At 35.8% G+C, this 20404-nt stretch overlaps 5 protein-coding genes across 5 annotated transcripts; all 5 read left to right on the forward strand.

The window, feature by feature from the left end:
• Positions 1–1896: 1896 nt before the first annotated feature.
• LOC141609443 (uncharacterized) lies at positions 1897–4290 on the forward strand. Its single transcript, XM_074428491.1, has 3 exons — positions 1897–3207; positions 3288–3500; positions 3858–4290. The coding sequence occupies exons 1-3, from the start codon at positions 2782–2784 to the stop codon at positions 3990–3992; spliced, it is 774 nt and encodes a 257-aa protein (XP_074284592.1). The 5' UTR covers positions 1897–2781; the 3' UTR covers positions 3993–4290.
• Positions 1954–2775, forward strand: LOC141608745 (putative F-box protein At1g58310). Its single transcript, XM_074428089.1, has one exon. The coding sequence runs from the start codon at positions 1954–1956 to the stop codon at positions 2773–2775; it is 822 nt and encodes a 273-aa protein (XP_074284190.1).
• A 3693-nt stretch (positions 4291–7983) lies between the features above and the next one.
• LOC141606631 (putative F-box/LRR-repeat protein At4g15060) lies at positions 7984–11475 on the forward strand. The gene is made up of 4 exons (XM_074425831.1): positions 7984–8375; positions 8456–9783; positions 9869–10081; positions 11072–11475. The coding sequence occupies exons 2-4, from the start codon at positions 8515–8517 to the stop codon at positions 11204–11206; spliced, it is 1617 nt and encodes a 538-aa protein (XP_074281932.1). The 5' UTR covers positions 7984–8375; positions 8456–8514; the 3' UTR covers positions 11207–11475.
• A 949-nt stretch (positions 11476–12424) lies between these two features.
• LOC141609444 (putative F-box/LRR-repeat protein At4g15060) lies at positions 12425–15434 on the forward strand. Its single transcript, XM_074428492.1, has 4 exons — positions 12425–12833; positions 12964–14279; positions 14360–14566; positions 14900–15434. Exons 2-4 carry the CDS (start codon positions 13023–13025, stop codon positions 14936–14938), a joined length of 1503 nt encoding a protein of 500 aa, XP_074284593.1. The 5' UTR covers positions 12425–12833; positions 12964–13022; the 3' UTR covers positions 14939–15434.
• A 1904-nt stretch (positions 15435–17338) lies between these two features.
• On the forward strand, positions 17339–20150 carry LOC141606632 (putative F-box protein At3g58860). The gene is made up of 4 exons (XM_074425832.1): positions 17339–17639; positions 17720–19032; positions 19113–19325; positions 19699–20150. Exons 2-4 carry the CDS (start codon positions 17779–17781, stop codon positions 19831–19833), a joined length of 1602 nt encoding a protein of 533 aa, XP_074281933.1. The 5' UTR covers positions 17339–17639; positions 17720–17778; the 3' UTR covers positions 19834–20150.
• The last annotated feature ends 254 nt before the right edge of the window (positions 20151–20404 follow it).

A 20404-nucleotide genomic window follows, 5' to 3' on the forward strand; every position in this document is an offset into this window, starting at 1 on the left:
TGTGGGCCGAGTGTTTTTGGCAGTTTAGATAAAACTTTCAATGCTAACTGGTTATTGTTTGGGCGTGAAGAACAGGAACAATCTTCTGTTCAAGTTGTATTGGGCCTAGTAATTGAAGCAAACCGTTAGGAATCCTAGGCTCCTAGCGGCTTACCATATCAGAACTAGTATATCAGCACTACCATTTTGTAGTGTACCTATTACCTAAGGATGACAATTGGTCGGGTCTGGGTCGGGTCCACCCAGATCTGCACCCGGACCCGCAACTCCCACCCTTGACCTGGACCCGACCCAAACCCGCTAGGGTATATAATCGACAAATCCATACCCGGACCCGATGGGTTTGGGTCGGTTCCTGCGGGTAGAGGTGTTAATGAGACGAGACAGCTCGCGAGCTACTTGAGATCGGCTCAGTCAAAGCTCGGTCAAAGCTTGGCTCGGGTTCGAGTTCGGCTCGAGAGTTTAACGAGTCAAGCCGAGCAAAGGCTGGCTCGACTCGGAAAGCTCGCGAGCGGCTCGAACTTGTGTGACTACATAAGATATTGCTCATATTTTATAAAAATATTTTATCATGATCAGATTTTTGTATTACACATATCAAATGTCTCGCTGATTTGCCAAATATTTTTATGCATAACTTTAGAGCCTTATTATTGAAAATATCAAAAGAAAAAAATAAAAAGTTTTATATAGGCTCAATTTGGGATCGAGTTTGGCTCGAGCTCGCGTTAAAGCTCGCAAGCTTTATAACGAGCACATTTTTTTCAAACTCGGGTAAGCTCGAAATCGGCTCTAGCTCGAGTTTTGATTCTTGAGCACAAGCCGAGCAAGGCCAATCTCGAGATCGGCTCGACTCGTTAACACCCCTAGTTCCGGGTCTACCCACGGATCCATATGTTTTTACTCTTTTTAATAATTTCACTGTATAATTGTATACTCAGACCAAATAATTTGTTCTTTTTTTCCTTTGTAATTGCACTATCTAGAATGAAAAAAAAAAGCATTTGGTTGATAACAAATTGAATTCATGGCATGAAAGTTGAAACCCAACCAAATCCAATTAGATACAAGTCTATACAAGCCATACAACAACAACAACAACAAGATCACTAAATTGATTAATAAAGACAAATGGAAGTTCTAAATAGTACTCTCTCTGTCCCGGTCATTTGTTGTCCTTTTTCATATTTGGATATCTCAGTCAATTGTTGTCCTTTCTATTTTAAGAATAAACTTAATGAGCAATTTGATCATTCACACTCAATTTGTTACACTTGTCATTTAGTAATTGACCCCTTCCTATTTCCTTGGTCTTTGTGCCAAAACCAAAGGACAAGAATTGAACGGGACGGAGGGAGTATAAACCAATTAAGTATGAAGCCGTCGCCGGATGCTCGTTATTTTGTTTTTTTTAATAAGATAGATAAAGTCGCTGGTTATCTTAGCGGCTTATTCTCTACGATATTTTTCTAAAAGTGATAGATATTTGGCCGATTACATTTTGTAAGGCCGTTAGGTTTCTTAGCGTTTTTATATAAAAAATAAAATAAAAATAAAAAGTAATGATGTGGATTCATTGGGCCAAAATAGTTTCTTAGCGCCACCCGGTGGGCCCAATCTCGGCGACATCCTCTCACATGCAATAAGTGGAGACCCCATAATAATGTGTCACCGAGATTGAGCGCCAACCGATGACGCATATCATTATCCTTCCCTAATTAGTTTGCTAATCAACACTCATTATCCAAAAAATTCTGATTTAGAAATAGTGCGATTTAGCCTTTTGGTTTGCTAATCAACACTCATTATCCAACACGCATATCGTCTGCATTACTTGTTTTGCTTTGCACTAAACCCCTTCATGTTGTTTAACTCAGTTTTTTCACATTTGCAGGAGAATTTTGAAATTTGCGACAGTGCACACCACCTGTTCGACGAAATTCCTCAGTGAAAATGAACCCCGATTGCGAGGAAACGGTATCTGGGCAGCTGAATACTGTTGACAGGTTCTCAGATTTACCAGATTTTCTCGTACATCATATTATTTCTTTTCTGGATATGAGAGAGGCGTATAGGACTTGTATCTTGTCGAAAAGATGGGCTCATATTTCGGCTACAAACCCAATTATTGAATTTCATTTTTATTATGAGCCGGAATTCCTTCTCAGGTGTTGGCCCTCTGAGGAAGTTTCTGCTAGATTATTAGGATATATAGATAGTAGAATGCAAAGATACGCTAAAGATAACCTGCGTGTAAGGACGCTCAGACTTATATTTCCAAATTCTAATGAAGTGTTTAGCTGCGATGTTGACCAAATAGAGTTATCTAGCAAATTAGAAGAGTTTTCTTGCAAAGTTGATGAGTGGATTCAGATAGCTGTGCACAATCAGGTTGCAAGACTTGATCTTGATGGTCCTCTTAACTACCAGTTGCCTGACATTTTGCTCTCCGCAACATCTCTAAGACAACTTAATTGTATTAAAGTCAAAATACCATACTACAACGGAGCCATAAATCTTGCATCTCTTCAGACTTTGGAATTATTAGGTGTTGATGTGGAGGAATGTATGCTAAATCATATCATTAGTGCGTGCCTGTTGTTTAAGTGTTTGTCGGTTAAGTTTTGCTTCGGCTTCAAAACTATTGTCATTCCTTGTTGTAGTCAACTGAAGGAGCTTACTTTAAGTAACACTTTACCTAAAGATGGGACAATCGTTCTTGAGACCTCAAGTCTTGCGTGTTTTAAGTTCTCAGACTCGACTTCTGATCGTTGACCGGTTATGTCAAAACCTGGTTTGTTGAGAAATTTAAGGACATTAGATCTCTCTTCTTCTGGTATTACAGACGGGGATCTTGGCAAACTACTACCTGAATTAGCCTCATTAGAGACTTTGCATTTGGTCAACTGTCGTAGGCTGACAATGATCAGGATTTCAAGTGTTCAACTAAAGCAGATTTACTTGGATGAATGCCATGGTTTGTTATATGTCACCATTGATGCTCCAAGTTTGACAAAGTTCAAATATAAAGGGGACTTTGACCCTGATTGTATTATCACCATTAGTAGTCAAGCCAGTTGTGTTCTCTCTGTTCACACTATACCGTATTGCCTAGATACTCTAGGATTTTTCAAATTGAAACAGCTAATGACAGGACTAAGAAGCTGCAGTGCTCTGAAAATTTGGCTATCCGGCGGTTATGATGAGGTATTGTATAATTGTTTAGAGTCTGAATGAATGTTTATATTAATTGCACTAACAAATTTTTATGGCTGTGTACTATGAAGTTTGGACGTGACGATATCAAATTTGATGAAGAAGAACTCGGAGATGTTAATCTTGGACCTCCACGCGATATCACAGAGCTGAAGCTAAGCCTCCGTGATTTGAACCTCTCAAGATCATCTATGTCAGCTTTTTTGAATGGTTTATTCTGGACGTGCCGCCCTGATATTATTTGTTTTCAATTTTTTTTACTTGAACCTGATTTGATGATCCAGGTATGTTCATGTCATCTTTTTTTCCATTCTCTATGCTATTTAGTTGAACATGGTCTTCTTGGAATATTGGTCGGAGCATGCAAATTGCAATTGTCTAAGTTGGTAATAAGTAACTCGAACTAATGCCTGCTTAGAGTCTTGGTATATACATCAGCTAGCTATGTCTCACGGTCGGTCGGTCAGTCATACATTGAGCCGGAGTATTAAGATTACCATTGCCTTAAGTTACATTTGAATGTTGTATCTATTTCGACTTGCTGACAGCTCTTTCTGCTACGAGTATAAAGTATTCTACCAAGCATTTTACATAGTATTAGTATTGCTTCAAAAATCGAATTACCTTTTGTGTGTTTGCAGCTTTTGATGAGTGAACTAGAAGATATGGCAAATTGTTGGGGGCACCCTTTAAAACGGATTGAATCTCCAGATGCTAATTGCTCGAATACACTCAAGTCAAAGAAGGTTGATCTACAGTTGAGATTGCATTGGTGAACTGCTTGGTTGCGTACATGAATTGGAATTTTAATCAAATCCGCATTTGTATGGATATGGGCGTCTACGGTTCGTTGTTTTGTATGCTTCTGTTTTAGTGTATTGCTGAAGTAGTACAGATTTGTATGGATATGGACGATTATGGTTCTTCGCAAGTAGGATTCGTGTATTTGATGTGATCTTTATTGTTTCGAATCTGTAATGTTGGTGTCCCTTATACTTCGTAAAATGAATATTTGTGGCTGTAGCTCCGAGCCTCCGATAATGGAAAATTGAGAACATGTGAAGGAAGCATTGTTACTGCTGACTTGGTGAGATATGGTCATCGAATTATGAGATGTGAATGAGTAGCTAAACCCAAGGGTGATTAGGGGCGTTTTATTACGAAGGAATGAGAGTTTTGGGTAATGTGGGAGGAATGTTTTTGGCAGTTTAGATAAAACTGTCAATTCTAATCGGTAATTTGTGGATGACGAATAAAGATTGGGTTATTGTTTTGGGCCTGAAGAACAGTCTTGTGTTCAACTTGTGTTGGGCCGTCTTTGAGCCTTAGTAATTGACTTGGGTGTTTTTTATTTCAACAATTCTCCTATAGGACCGTCTTATAGTATAAGACTACTAAAAAAAAAGAAAGCCCAAACAAAATAATTAAATTTATTTATATTTTAATTTTATTTTAACGACCCGACATTTTATGATAAAAACTAACATATCTAAATATACAATTTATCAATATAAAATTTTAGGTTCTCAAAATAAAATAATTTTCTACAAGTTTATTAATTAATTTATTCGGGCCTTTAGTTATTGGGCTAGTCTTATAGATAAAGTGGTCTAACACAACAATTTGTGTTTTTATTTTAGCAACTCTTTTTTAGAATTGCCTAAAAGACGACAAATCCAAAAATTTAATTTAATTTGATAATATTTTAATCTTATTTTAACAAGACCACATTGTATGATGGAAACACGACAAGTTATCTATATAAAATTTTAGGTTATTAAAATAAAATATTTTTTACAAGTTTAGTAACTAATTTATATCACAAATTCTCATTATAGACGGACACTATCCGTCTATACGTATAGACGGATACAATTTCCCCTCACAAAATACCCATTTGCCATAAAGTGGGAAGCACATGGGTGCCCCACCTTGTCCCCCTACCCATTTTATTAGAGGTCTTTACCCGTCTCTTCGCCCCACCCGTCTATACCAAGACCTATTGAATTTATATAGGCTTTTGGTTATTGAACTAGGTTTATACATAAATTAATCTTACACTCTTGTGCAACAATTTGTGTTTTAATTTTATAGTTCTCGTTGCAAATTTCTAAGTTACACTCGTCGATACATTGGTGTACAATGTATCATATTATCGTACATCTTAACTAATAATAGCGCATTCTTGTGTTGGGCCTTGAAAGGACATTCTTGTGTTCAAGTTGTTTTGAGCGTCGATTGATTGCGGTTTAGAACATGTTTGACCTAATTTGCTTAAAATGAGTTTCTATTTTTTAAATTTAATTTTTCAAAAGAAGTTTTTAAGAAACAGAACACCAAATTGATGCTTCTATTTTTATGGGGAAAAAGGTATTTAAGCTTTTGAGAATCCACTATTAGCTTTTAAATTTATGATATATATATATATTTTTTTTTTTTTGAGAAAAGATCATTATCATTATTAAAAAGTCATACGACATCTACAACATATGCCAAGCTCAATCGGATACAAATCGATTACAACCATAGGAAATAAATTCTTGTTCAAAGAATGAAACACTGCAACAGAGTCTCTATCATCGATTCGCCGCAAAAGGCTTTCATCCATAAGAGGGTCTCCGAATCTTCCTTGACGAGTATCCATTTCTTCTGACGTGATTGATTGTAGCCATGAATCGGACAAAATATGTAAAACCATATAACGATCTATAACAACGCCGATCTTCTCGACTTATTAGAAAACTGCAAACGAACTAGAAAACGAAAGCTCTCAAACTGAGAGAAGGACACCACCGATAGACGGGGATGGAGCCCTCAGAAAGAGAGACGAAACAAAAACGAAAGCGGAAATTAAACAAAAACGTAAAGGAAAATAGATTGCATACTATTGATTGAAAAATAAAGCAATTTTGGGGCTTACCATAAATTTATGATATATTTGGTCAAAAGGTGTTTTTAAGTCCAAAAATACTTTGAAAACCAAGGTCAAACACATACTTAGTAATTGACCAACGGTGTATATTTTTTGGGCTATATTTATGCTCAAGTTGTGATATATCAGGATTATTCAAGAATTTATTTGTTGGGAAAATTTTATACATCTTAACCAATAAATAATGGGTTATGCTCATTCATGGACATGATTTACTCAATCATGGACATGAATGACCATTATACCCTTATCATTTTTACAACCTCATTTGCAATTTGGTAGTCCTCTCAAATAATTCAATCCAACCCCGTCCAAACAACCACCTCCCCTACCGCACCGACGATACGACTGGACCACCCCTGCACCGGACCGGCCACACCGACTATACTATCGGACCACCCCTACAAATGCACCAAGTAAAGCATTCCATTTGTACCTCGATACATTAATTTATGCTTTTCAGTCCAGACTAGAGATAGACAACCGACAACCGAGAAAATGGTTACGATTAAGGATTTTTTTTGGGGGGTTTGACAAATAACAAGGTCCTAAACCAACCCGGATGATGCAATTTGTTACTTGCTTGAAATCAAATTGGACATAATTCGAGCCCTTTTTCCTGACTGAATTCAATAGAAAAATTTGCCTTTTAATTTTCACTGGTAAGTGGGTATTGTCATCTGAAGGCAAGGAATCTCATGTATTGCTTGCATCTGAAAATGTGAGTGACATGGTTCCAGACATGGCTTTGTCGATATGAAATAATGCTATTGCGGAATTTTTATTTTAATCACCTTTGACTACGAGTATTGACGATCGGCCAATATCTACCCGTACCACCACTGCCATGGTACAACCACTACCATGGTCGTCGTCACCATCACAGGCGCCTCTTGCCTACCACCGCAGATCCACACCACATGTCGTTAGACTCAGGCCATAAGCTTTTCATTGACAAACATTTCTCCAAACCCTAATTTCATTAGTCTTAATTTAATCCCTAATTTGATATAGCCTCTTGATAAACTAAATAAATTAGAATTATTACTTGATCGACATAAGAACTAGCCTCCATAATTATTAAGGAATTTAACTGATTTGTTTAATTTTGTGATGAAAAGAATTAGAGAGAGTTTTTTTGGGACGAAGGGGTGGAAAAATAATGACAAAAAGTCCATGTAAGAGTAATGTTTGTACATGAAAGAGTAACTACGTAAATAATACGCTACTTTTATTCCATTTAAATTATGTTTTCTCATTCACGATAGTATGGTTAATTTTAAATTTCTCATTGGTTTATAAATGCAATAAGACTATACGTGACAACAGAGCAAGAATTTTAAGACATTTTATGGGTGAAATTCAAAATCCATAATAGTGCAGATTAATGTTGAAAGTAATTAATTTATTTTCCTTTTTTAGAATAAATTGACATTCTAAAGTTACTCATCCACAAGTATAGGTATTTATATTTCCTAAAAAGAAGTATCGGTTTTTATACTACATCGGGACAAAAAATAATATAGGATTATATACTATATCGTATTCACTTATACACATCCTAATCACCCGTAATCTAGTAATCTTCGGGTTTAAACCTACTTTAGGTTAGGGGTCTTTCTGGTTGGAACTTGGAAGTAGTTGAACAAAACAACAAAAGTGAGTTGAGCTTAATGAAATTTAACCGATCTTTGTATAAGTAAATTGAACTGAGATAAATAGAGTTAAAACTGAAAAAAAAAAAAAAAAAACTAATATATACCGTATTAATAAGTCTAATAAACAGGGGAAAAAAATGAAGGCCATGTTAATCATACCTGGAACTGGTTTTCACTAAAAAAGAATATGGTCGGTTAAATGAATCGGGAAAAACCGAATATCAAGGTTTCAAAATTTAGTTCTTATGGTTTAGGTTTGCAAAATTTGTTCGTATTTTTTCACCCCTAGTAAATAGCCATATCCATTATCGTCCTAGTTAGGAGTATTCAGAATAAATCAAACCACATTAAATCAAAAACCGAAAAACCATTGATTTTGTAGGGTCGGTAAACCAAAACCGTTTGGACAAAGCAGTTCAGTGAACCGATCTGTTAACTTTGTCATGGATTGGATCAGCTTTGGTTAACAGTTTTAGAAAATCGGTTAACGGAACTGAACCATTTCATCTCTCCATTCATCTCCTCTACAGGCTACACTACGTGCCAGTCATTTTGCGTGCTATTACTCGGTAATCGTAGTCTGCATTACTCGTTTTGCTTCATCTTAAACCCCTTCATGTTGTTTAACTCAGTTTTTTCACATCTGCAGGAGAATTTTGAAGTTTGCGACAGTACACACCACCTGTTCGACGAAATTCCTCAGTGAAAATGAACCCCGATTGCGAGGAAACGGTATCTGGGCAGCTGAATACTCTGGACAGGTTCTCAGATTTACCGGATTTCATCTTACATCACATCATTTCTTTTTTGGATACGAGGGAGGCATATAGAACTTGTATCTTGTCGAAAAGATGGGCTCATATTTCGGCTACAAACCCAATTATTGAATTTCATTATTATTGTGAGCCGAAATCCCCTCACAGATATTGGCCCTCTGAGGAAGTCTCTGCTAGATTATTAGGATATATAGATAGTAGAATGCAAAGATACGCTAAAGATAATCTGCGCGTAAGGACGCTCAGGCTTAGATTTCCAAATTCTCATAAAGTGGGTGGTTGCAATGTTAAAGACTTACGTTGCATAGTTAAAGAGTTACCTCACGTTGAAGAGTTACCTAGCAAAATTGATGAGTGGCTTAGGATAGCTGTGCGTAATCAGGTTGAAAAACTTGATCTTGGTAGTCCTGTTTTTGAGTACCAATTGCCTGACATTTTGCTCTCCGCAAAATCTCTAAGACAACTTAATTGTATTCAAGTCAAAATACCAAACTACAACGGAGCCATAAATCTTGAATCTCTTCAGACTTTGGAATTATTATGTGTTGATGTGGAGGAACGTATGCTAAATCATATCATTAGTTCGTGCCTGTTATTGAAGTGTTTGTCGGTTAATAATTGCTCTGGCTTCAAAACTATTGTCATTCCTTGTTGTAGTCAACTGAAGGAGCTTACTTTATGTAACACTTTACCTAAAGATGGGACAATCATTCTTGAGACCTCAAGTCTTGTGTGTTTTAAGTTCTCAGACTTGGCTTTTGATCGTTGGCCGGTTATGTCAAAGCCTGGTTTATTGAGAAATTTGACGGTACTAGATATCTATTATTCTGGTATTACTGACGGGGATCTTGGCAAACTACTACTTGAATTAGCCTCATTGGAGACTTTGCTTTTATACAACTGTCGAAAGCTGATAACTATCAGGGTTTTAAGTATTCGGCTAAACGTGATTTGCTTGGAAAATTGTCGTGGTTTGGTAGATGTTATGGTTGATGCTCCAAGTTTGACGAAGTTCATATATAGAGGCACCTTTGGCCTTTATCCTGCTATCACCATTAGTAGTCAAACCAGTTGCGATATTTCTGTTCGCACTACAACTAATTACCTTGATACTCAAGGATTTTTCAAAATGCAAAAGCTAATGACAGGACTAAGAAGCTGCCATGCTGTGGAAATTTCGCTAGCCAACTCTCTTTATCAGGTATTGTATTGTATAATTGTTTTGAGTCTGAATGAATGTCTCTATTATTTGCACTAACAAATTTTTATGGGTGTATACTGTGAAGTCTGTATGTGATAGTATCAAATTTAATGAAGAAGAACTTGGAGATGTTAATCTTGGACCCCCACGTAATATCACAGAGCTGAAGCTAACCCTCTATTATTTGAAACTCTCAAGATCATCTGTTTCAGCTTTTTTGAATGGTATATTCTGGACGTGTCGCCCTGATATTATTTCTTTTCGATTCTATTTAGAAGATCCTGATTTGATGATCCAGGTATGTTCATGTCTTCACTTTCTGTCATTTTCAACAGAATTAGGGTTAGTAATTCTCTATGCTATCTAGTTGAACATGGTCTTCTTCGAATATTGAACATTTTCTGAAGTTGGAGCATGCAAATCACAATTGTCCAATATGGAAATAAGTAACTCGAACTAATGCCTGCTTAGAGCCTTGGTATATACATCGGCTAGCTGTGTGTCACGGTCATTGACATTGAGCCAGAATATTATATCTTCCATTGCCTTAAGTTACAGTTGAATGTTGCATCTATTTTGACTTGTTGATAGCTTTTTCTGCTAAAAAGTATGCTATCAAGCATTTTACCTAGTATTAGTAATGCTTTTAGCTTTTTAAGGCGCACTCAATTAGAGATTTAGACCTGGCAAAAATTCGAATTACCTGCCCCTTGACGGAAATTAGACTCAAAGTGCTGTACCAAGATGACAAAAAGACACAAATCACATAACCTGTAATTGATATGATTCAAATTTACCAGAATTGACTAATTTGACGTTATGCCTAAGTTTATTGACATATTAAATGACCCATAAACATCAATAGACATGTGTCAACTCAGTGAATAACTCGATTAGTGTTGTGCAGCGTAGCCAGAAACGAAATTTTAGGGTAGCAAAACTTCTTTTTATAGTTTAATATGTTTGCAAAGACTGCATTTGCGGCTCTAATCCTAACGAGACAGTGAACACGAAACTTCTGTCTTAAGTTGTTTTTATCACAAGATTGAGAAGGGAAGAATTAACCACGACATTAAAATGTTGTAGCAGTCATTTTTCCAATAATAGTCAAGAAGTATCTCAAGATTCAAACTCGTTAATTTTTTATGAAATCGTTGCAAGGTCTGTCACTGTGTCTCATGATTCAAAATTCTCCATCAGCAATGTTTTTTTATGCATTTCTTTTTGAACCCAGGTTGGTTGTTTTGCAGACGTTTTTTTAACTCATATTGGCTGTATGTGTTTACAGCTTTTTATGAGTGAGCTAGAAGATATGGCAAATTGTTTGAGGCACCCTTTAAAACGGATTGAATGTCCAGATGCTAATTGCTCGAATATACTCGAGTCAGAGAAGGTTGAGGTACAGTGGAGATTGCATTGGTGAACTTGTTGGTTGCATGCATGACTTGGAATTTTAATCAAATCCGCATTTACACGGGGTAAAAGATAAACACAAAACACCTCCCTCTATTTTAGAATATAATGCTGTGTATGCCTCTGTTTTAGTGTATTGCTGAAGTACCAATTTGTATGGATATGGACTACGGTTCAATACATTTGCTAGCAGGATAGTGTATTTTGATGTTAAGGTCAGGTAATCGAATTATGACATGTGAACGAGTATCTTGGTTAAGGGACAAGGGTGTTTTTCGAGTTTGAATCGTTCTCTAATTTGTTTTAATTCTAAATGCTAATCAATACAAATTATGAGAAATTCACGAAATTAATGAAATATTTGCAGAAATTATATTACTTTCTTGGTCGATACGTTGTTGACTTGTTGTCGATGACGGATTTGAGGTTAGTGAAATTTTGAAAGTAATTTTTGTGATTTTCTGTGTCAATTTTTGTGATGGGTGTTCTTGTGCTCAAGTTATGTTGGGCCTTATAAGGATAGTCTTGTGTTTAAGTTGTATCAAGCCTACTCTAGTCTTAGTAATTCCTAAAAAGATCGTCAACACATTAATTCGAATCATCGACAAATTTAGTGAACAAACAAAGTAATTATTTTATCTTATTAATTTGGGAGTACGTTGATGTGACATATTGATTATTGGGTGCATCCAAGATTTCTTTTCTTTAGGTTGATTACATTTTTTTTATAAGGTAAGAAAATTAGATTGATTCTTTATGGTAGGACCAATCTATTTTATCCTTTCGAATGAGAGATGCAAGTTGAAGCCACCGGTTTTCAAACCATCTCGAAAGAGTTGGACACGAATGTCCAATAGAAGCCATAAAGCCAATGACTTTTTTAGTTTCACGAAAACAATATTTAATTATCAATTCATCGAAGAAATGAAGATTTAATTTTACATCCTTGATAATATTAGAAATTTTCCAAGAAATTTGTCAAGTGCTGCGGATTGAGTTGATAACATATAATTACCACCTTTCACAATTAACTTTGAGATTTCTAAAGGATTGATGATGGTTAACATTGTTTCTCTAACACTAGGGATGACAGATTGACAGATTTGGACTCTGGATAGGGTCTATAAAATCCATATCCAGACTTGTATTATATATGTTGGACCCATTTAAGCTATATAACATATTACAAACATTTGACTAAACTTTCATTTTGCCTCGTCCCCCATTATAAAAAGTCAAATTTTGTGCTCTTCAAAATAAACATAAAAATAAAACGGTTTAAAAACCGATTAACCTTACAATGAACATATTTTTGCTAAAAAAAACTTGGCCGGTTAAAGGATTCGGAAAAAAAATATATCGCAGTTTCTAAACTTAGTTTTTTTTTTTTTTTTTCGGTTTACAAGGGCGGTTCGTTTTTTTTTTCTCACCTCCCAGTCATATCCATTTTTACTCATGCTGTTAAGAAAAAGACTGAATTGCATAAATTGAAAAACAAAAAACCATTCATATTTTAGGCTTGTTAAACCGAGCTGTTAACTTTATCATGGAATTTTTTCGGTTTCGATTCTTAGTTTTAGAAAACCATCCCTAGTGACTATTTTAGTAATATCTGGGTTCAAACCTCACCTCCCTTTGTAATAATTCTACTCTTCATCTTCCATTCTTCCCTACATTACTTGCCCGCATTTTGTGTGCTCTTACTCGGTTATCGTAGTCTGCTTGAACCCCTTCTTTTCGGTTTACTCAGTTTTTCTTTTGTTGCAGGAGAATTTTTAAATTTGCGGTAGTGCACACTACCTGTTCGACGAAATTCCCCACTAAAAATGAATCCTGATTGCGAGGAAACGATACCTGGGCAGTTGAACACTGTCGATAGGCTCTCAGATTTACCGGATTTCATCTTACATGATATCATTTCTTATCTGGGTACGAGGGAGGCGTATAGAACTAGTATCTTGTCGAAAAGATGGGCTCATATTTCGGGTACAAACCCAATTATTGAGTTTCATTATTATTGTAAGACGGAGAATTCATCCACAAGGTATTGGCCATCTAAAGAAGTCTCTGCCAGATTATTAGAATATATGGATACAAGAATGCAAAGATACGATAAAGATAAGCTGCGTGTAAGGACGCTCGGCCTTGGATTTCCAAATTCTAATAGAGTGTTTGGTTGCGATGAAGAAACAGAGTTATCTAGCAAATTTGAAGAGTTGTCATGCATAGTTGATGAGTGGATTCAGATAGTTGTGCGCAATCAGGTTAAAAAACTTGATCTTAACGGTCCTATTAACTACCAATTGCCCGACATTTTGCTCTCTGCAAAATCTCTAAAACGACTTGACTGCATGAATGTCAAATTACCGTACTACAACAAAGCTATAAATCTTGCATCTCTTCGTACTTTGGTATTATTTAATGTCGTCGTAGAGGAACAACTGCTAAATCAAATCATTAGTTCGTGCCCGTTGTTGAGGCGTTTGTCGGTTAGGAATTGCGCTGGCTTTAAACCTATTGTCATTCCTTATTGTAGTCAATTGAAGAAGCTTACTTTAAGTTATTCTTTACCTGAAAATGGGACTATCATTCTTGAGACCTTGGGTCTTACGCATTTTCAGTTTTTGGGCGAGTATTTTGATGATCTTTGGCCGGTTATGGCAAAGCCTGGTTTATTGAGAAATTTGAGGACATTTGATATCGTTGGTTCTGGTATTACAGACGGGGAACTTGGCAAACTACTACCTGAATTAGCCTCATTAAAGACTTTGCGGTTAACCTACTGTCATTTTCTGAGAATTGTCAGGATTTCAAGTAATCAGCTAAAGAAGATTTACTTGAACTATTGCTCTACTTTGTTAGATGTTATGATTGATGCTCCAAGTTTGACGAAGTTCAAATATAAAGGGAGCTTTCACCCTTATCGTGCTATCACCATTAGTAGTCAAGCCAGTTGTGTTATCTCTCTTCACACTACGCCTAAATACCTTGATACTCGTGGATTTTTCAAATTGAAAAAGCTAATGACAGGACTAAGAAGCTGCAATGCTCTGAAAATTTCGATAACCAACTATACTGACGAGGTATTGTATAATTGTTTAGAGTCTGAATGAATGTCTATATTAATTGCACTAACAAATTTTTATGGCTGTATACTATGAAGCCTGTATGTGATGATATCAAATTTGATGAAGAAGAACTCGGAGATGTTAATTTTGGACCCCCACGCAATATCACAGAGCTGAAACTAGGCCTCAATTATTGGACTAGATCATCTGTCTCAGGTTTTTTGAATGGTATATTTTGGACGTGCCACCCTGAAATTATTTCTTTTCGGATTCGTTCAGAAGACCCTGATTTGATGATCCAGGTATATGTTCATGTCTTAACTTTCTATCATTTTCAATAGAATTACGGGTTAGTTATTCTCTATGCTATTTAGTTGAACATGGTCTTCTTGGAATTTTGGACATTTTCTGAAGTCGGAGCATGCAATTTGCAATTGTCCAAGTTGGAAATAAGTAACTCGAACTAATGCCTGCTTTGAGTCTTGGTTTATACATCAGCTGGCTATGTGTCACGGTCAGTGACAATAAAATGTTGTAGCGGTCGTTTTTCCAATAATGGTCAAGAAGTATCTCAAGATTCAAACTTGTAAAATCAGATGTTTTTTTTAACTCATATTGTTTGTATGTGTTTGCAGCTTTTTACGAGTGAACTAGAAGATCTGGTAAATTGTTGATAGCACCCTTTAAAACGGGTTGAATTTCCAGATGCTAATTGCTCGAATATACTCAAGAATAAGAAGGTGGTTGTACAGTTGAGATTGCATTGGTGAACTGCTTGGTTGCATACATGGCTTGGAGTTATAATTAAATCCGCATTTACACAGGGGTAGAAGATAAACACCTCCCTCTATGTTAGAATAATGCTTTGTATGCCTCTGTTTTAGTGTATTGCTGAAGAAGTACCGATTTGTATGGATATGGACGACTATGGTTCGTTACGTTGTTAGCGGGATAGTGTATTTCGTGTGATTTTTATGCTTTCGAATTTGTGATGTTAACATGGAGCTGGGAAGATTGTACACAGGGGCGGAGCCACTGTATGGGCTATATGGGCTATAGCCCCATATACTTTTAGGATAAATAATTCTGACTTGTATAAATTTTCAAATCAGTCAAGTGGCTAAGTTGGTTGGAAGATAATTTTTAAAGCAAACTGAAAGGATGTATTTAGAGGGCGTGGGTTCGATTCCTTTCGGAAGCAAATTTTGATTATTTTTGGGAGGGGTGCAGTCCCTCCATTTCACTTTGATTATCCTCTTTTTTTCCATATTTTATTTCAAATTAATTGTCCTATTTCTAAATTTAGTTTGTTAAATGAGTGAATTATCAATATTCGCCATAATCTTTAAACTACATTTTCCTTGTCAAAATGACATTATCCCCAATTCTTCATGATTAAAGGGATAGAGTTGTAAATTTACCTTTTTTAAATCCTCCCAAAATGAAATGTAAGGAATAGAGGGAGTATAACATATACTCTGTATTTATTTCAAGCTAACTTTGTTGTATGAAAAAACTCTTGAATATATTTACGGTAAGACCACATTAAATAATTATTTATTTTAAGCTAATTTTGTTATATAAACAAATCTCGAATATGTTTAAGATAAGACCATATTTAGAATTTGTTTAAATTTAAATTCAAAAATTTAAACATCTAGTTAAATTGGCTAAATGTTTACTTTTTATCATATTATATTTTTTTAAGCATCTATATTACTCCCTCCACACACTTATTTTCACCCCATTTAATAAACTATTCCTCACATATATTAGAGAAATAGGGTGAAAAAAAAATGTGCGGTGGGAGTACATGATTGACCAAATAAACTAGAAAATTATTCCAAATCGAAAGTACCTATTAGAAGTCCATTTTATACTCCATATCAAGCTTGTACGTTATCAATTTCGCCCCCCAAGTTACAAATACTGGCTTTGTCACTATCTTGAACCTAAAAAAATTATACTTTAAAATCTAGCCCTACGTGTTTTCAAATCCTGGCTCCGCCCCTGATTGTACATCAATGAGTATTTGTGGCTGTTTGAGCTCAAGTTGTATCAAGTCTACTCTAGCCTTAGTAATTTCCAAAAAGGCCGTGACACACTAATTCAAATTGTCGACAAATTAGTAATTTCCAAAAAGGTCGTGACACACTAATTCAAATTGTCGACAAATTTAATGAGCAATCACGCCAATTATTTTTTGGGTTTTGATATATACAACCCGTATTTAAGAAATTAAATATGGAAAAAAGGTCTTAAGATATGCATTAAGTACATTAGATTGTGTATAATTTATTCTTAAATTTCTAACTTAATACCAAATATGGAAGATATTAAATGCTTAAATACAACCTAATGATTGTATATATCAAAACCCTATTTTTTATACACCCTCTTATTCCACTAGCATTTTCCACATTTGTCACATTTCCTAAAGCGGAAAATTCACAAAATATTCCACCTACCTTATTTGTCTATCATTTATGGTTATTGATTAATATAACATGTAATTCCACATTCTCTCTACTACTTTCATTTTCCTCCACATATTAACACTCCACTAAAATTATTCCAAAATCGATGTGGAAGATTATGCAGGATAAGAGAGAGTAAATATAAACGAATAAACGATGTGATTTAGATTTAGAGTTTAGCCAAACCGTACCGCACCCTAGTGAGTAGTGACCAGGGGCGGACGCAGGAATTTATCGAAAGGGGGGCACAAATTTTTTTCCGATACATTATTTTTTATTTTAAACCGCATTTTTTTATTACGAATTTTTTTTCCTCCAAAAAAATAGAAAAATAACTAATTTTAATAATCTTTTTAGTTTAAAAATTAGTATTTTATTTTGAACTTTCTTCTGAAATATTTAAATTTGAAATAAATGTACTTTGTAAATAAAAATAAATAATATCTCCTATGATAAAATATATTATATTCTAATATTTAAATAAACACTAAACATAAGTGGTTAGGGCTCAAACCCTAGGAGAAACATTTTTTACATATAAAAGGGCACCCGGAATCGAACCTGTGACCTTTCAAAGCTCAACTAAAGAGCTTACCAACTAAACCACATAAACCTATTGATTATTTTTGTTACTTATAATCCCGAAAAATTCATGGTGGGCACGTGCCCACCCGGGCCCCCTAGATCCGCCCATGGTAGTGACTAGTGGTGAGTAGTGACTAGTGACTAAGTGAGTGTTCTACTAGTTTGGTAGTTTGGGTTCAAGCCTCACTTCCCTTTGTAATTCTACTAGTCTTTTGGTCCCAAAAGTAGTTCCTCTTTTGTCAAAAATAATTATATCCTTCATCTTCCATTCTTCCCTGCATTATTTGCCAGTCATTTTGTGTGCTGTTACTCGGTAATCGTAGTCTGCATTACTCGTTTTGCTTGATCTTAAACCCCTTTCTGTTATTTAACTCAGTCTTTTCACATTTGCAGGAGAATTTTGAAATTTGCGACAGTGCACACCACCTGTTCGACGAAATTCCTCAGTGAAAATGAACCCCGATTGCGAGGAAACGGTATCTGGGCAGCTGAATACTGTTGACAGGTTCTCAGATTTACCAGATTTTCTCGTACATCATATTATTTCTTTTCTGGATATGAGAGAGGCGTATAGGACTTGTATCTTGTCGAAAAGATGGGCTCATATTTCGGCTACAAACCCAATTATTGAATTTCATTTTTATTATGAGCCGGAATTCCTTCTCAGGTGTTGGCCCTCTGAGGAAGTCTCTGCTAGATTATTAGGATATATGGATAGTAGAATGCAAAGATACGCTAAAGATAACCTGCGTGTAAGGACGCTCAGACTTGTATTTCCCGATACTAATGAAGTGTTTAGCTGCGATGTTGACCAAATAGAGTTATCTAGCAAATTAGAAGAGTTTTCTTGCAAAGTTGATGAGTGGATTCGGATAGCTGTGCGCAATCAGGTTGCAAGACTTGATCTTCATGGTCCTCTTAAGTACCAATTGCCTGACATTTTGCTCTCCGCAAAAACTCTAAGACAACTTAATTGTATTAAAGTCAAAATACCATACTACAACGGAGCCATAAATCTTGCATCTCTTCAGACTTTGGAATTATTAGGTGTTGATGTGGAGGAATGTATGCTAAATCATATCATTAGTGCGTGCCTGTTGTTGAAGTGTTTGTCGGTTAAGTTTTGCTTCGGCTTCAAAACTATTGTCATTCCTTGTTGTAGTCAACTGAAGGAGCTTACTTTAAGTAACACTTTACCTAAAGATGGGACAATCGTTCTTGAGACCTCAAGTCTTGCGTGTTTTAAGTTCTCAGACTCGACTTCTGATCGTTGGCCGGTTATGTCAAAACCTGGTTTGTTGAGAAATTTAAGGACATTAGATCTCTCTTCTTCTGGTATTACAGACAGGGATCTTGGCAAACTACTACCTGAATTAGCCTCATTAGAGACTTTGCATTTGGTCAACTGTCGTAGGCTGACAATGATCAGGATTTCAAATGTTCAACTAAAGAAGATTTACTTGGATGACTGCCATGGTTTGTTATATGTCAGGATTGATGCTCCAAGTTTGACGAAGTTCAAATATAAAGGGGACTTTAACCCTGATTGTATTATCACCATTAGTAGTCAAGCCAGTTGTGTTCTCTCTGTTCACACTATACCGTGTTTCCTAGATACTCTAGGATTTGTCAAATTGAAACAGCTAATGACAGGACTAAGAAGCTGCAATGCTCTGAAAATTTGGCTATCCGACGATTATGATGAGGTATTGTATAATTGTTTAGAGTCTGAATGAATGTTTATATTAATTGCACTAACAATCTTTTATGGCTGTGTACTATGAAGTCTGAACGTGACGATATCAAATTTGATGAAGAAGAACTCGGAGATGTTAATCTTGGACCTCCACGCGATATAAGAGAGCTGAAGCTAAGCCTCTATGATCAGAACCTCTCAAGATCATCTATGTCAGCTTTTTTGAATGGTTTATTCTGGACGTGCCGCCCTGATATTATTTCTTTTCAATTTTTTTTACATGAACCTGATTTGATGATCCAGGTATGTTCATGTCATCATTTTCTACCATTCTCTATGCTATTTAGTTGAACATGGTCTTCTTGGAATATTGGTCATTTTCTGTAGTCGGAGCATGCAAATTGCTATTGTCTAAGTTGGTAATAAGTAACTCAAACTAATGCCTGCTTAGAGTCTTGGTATATACATCAGCTAGCTATGTCTCACGGTCAGTCGATCAGTCATACATTGAGCCGGAGTATTATGTTTACCATTGCCTTAAGTTACATTTGAATGTTGTATCTATTTCGACTTGCTGACAGCTCTTTCTGCTACGAGTATAAAGAGTATTCTACCAAGCATTTTACATAGTATTAGTATTGCTTCAAAAATCGAATTACCTTTTGTGTGTTTGCAGCTTTGGATGAGTGAACTAGAAGATATGGCAAATTGTTGGGGGCACCCTTTAAAACGGATTGAATCTCCGGATGCTAATTGCTCGAATACACTCGAGTCAAAGAAGGTTGATCTACAGTTGAGATTGCATTGGTGAACTGCTTGGTTGGGTACATGAATTGGAATTTTAATCTTTATTGTTTCGAATTTGTAATGTTGGTGTCCCTTATACTTCGTAAAATGAATATTTGTGGCTGTAGCTCCGATAATGGAAAATTGAGAACATGTGAAGGAAGCATTGTTACTGCTGACTTGGTGAGATATGGTCATCGAATTATGAGATGTGAATGAGTAGCTTGGTTAGGACCCAAGGGTGATTAGGGGCGTTTTTCGAGTTTGAATCCTTCTCTAGTCGATGATGACGTATGTGAAGTTTTGATGATGACGGATTTGAAGTCTTATATGAAATTTTGAAAGCGGTTTTTTTTTTTTTTTTTCGTATGCCAGATTTTGAGAGACGAAGGAATGAGAGTTTTGGGTAATCTGGGGTGGGAGGGGTGTTTTTGGTAGTTTAGATAAATCTGTCAACGCTAATCGGCATGGGTAATTTGTCGATGACGGATAACAATTGGTAACAATTGGGTTAAACTTGTACTTAAGTTGTGTTGGGCCTGAAGGACAGTCTTGTGTTCAAGTTCTATTGGGCCTAGTCGTTGAGCCTTAGTAAT

Source organism: Silene latifolia, chromosome 10 (genome assembly GCF_048544455.1).
Source record: "Silene latifolia isolate original U9 population chromosome 10, ASM4854445v1, whole genome shotgun sequence".
NCBI lineage: Eukaryota > Viridiplantae > Streptophyta > Magnoliopsida > Caryophyllales > Caryophyllaceae > Silene > Silene latifolia.

Coding starts and splice junctions, on each gene's coding strand:
- LOC141606632 (XM_074425832.1), top strand. CDS start 17,779: ATGAACCCCGATTGCGAGGAAACGGTATCTGGGCAGCTGAATACTGTT. Junction 19,033..19,112: donor TATCCGACGATTATGATGAG/GTATTGTATAAT, acceptor TGTACTATGAAG/TCTGAACGTGACGATATCAA. Junction 19,326..19,698: donor AACCTGATTTGATGATCCAG/GTATGTTCATGT, acceptor GTGTGTTTGCAG/CTTTGGATGAGTGAACTAGA.
- LOC141609443 (XM_074428491.1), top strand. CDS start 2,782: ATGTCAAAACCTGGTTTGTTGAGAAATTTAAGGACATTAGATCTCTCT. Junction 3,208..3,287: donor TATCCGGCGGTTATGATGAG/GTATTGTATAAT, acceptor TGTACTATGAAG/TTTGGACGTGACGATATCAA. Junction 3,501..3,857: donor AACCTGATTTGATGATCCAG/GTATGTTCATGT, acceptor GTGTGTTTGCAG/CTTTTGATGAGTGAACTAGA.
- LOC141609444 (XM_074428492.1), top strand. CDS start 13,023: ATGAATCCTGATTGCGAGGAAACGATACCTGGGCAGTTGAACACTGTC. Junction 14,280..14,359: donor TAACCAACTATACTGACGAG/GTATTGTATAAT, acceptor TATACTATGAAG/CCTGTATGTGATGATATCAA. Junction 14,567..14,899: donor ACCCTGATTTGATGATCCAG/GTATATGTTCAT, acceptor ATGTGTTTGCAG/CTTTTTACGAGTGAACTAGA.
- LOC141606631 (XM_074425831.1), top strand. CDS start 8,515: ATGAACCCCGATTGCGAGGAAACGGTATCTGGGCAGCTGAATACTCTG. Junction 9,784..9,868: donor TAGCCAACTCTCTTTATCAG/GTATTGTATTGT, acceptor TATACTGTGAAG/TCTGTATGTGATAGTATCAA. Junction 10,082..11,071: donor ATCCTGATTTGATGATCCAG/GTATGTTCATGT, acceptor ATGTGTTTACAG/CTTTTTATGAGTGAGCTAGA.
- LOC141608745 (XM_074428089.1), top strand. CDS start 1,954: ATGAACCCCGATTGCGAGGAAACGGTATCTGGGCAGCTGAATACTGTT.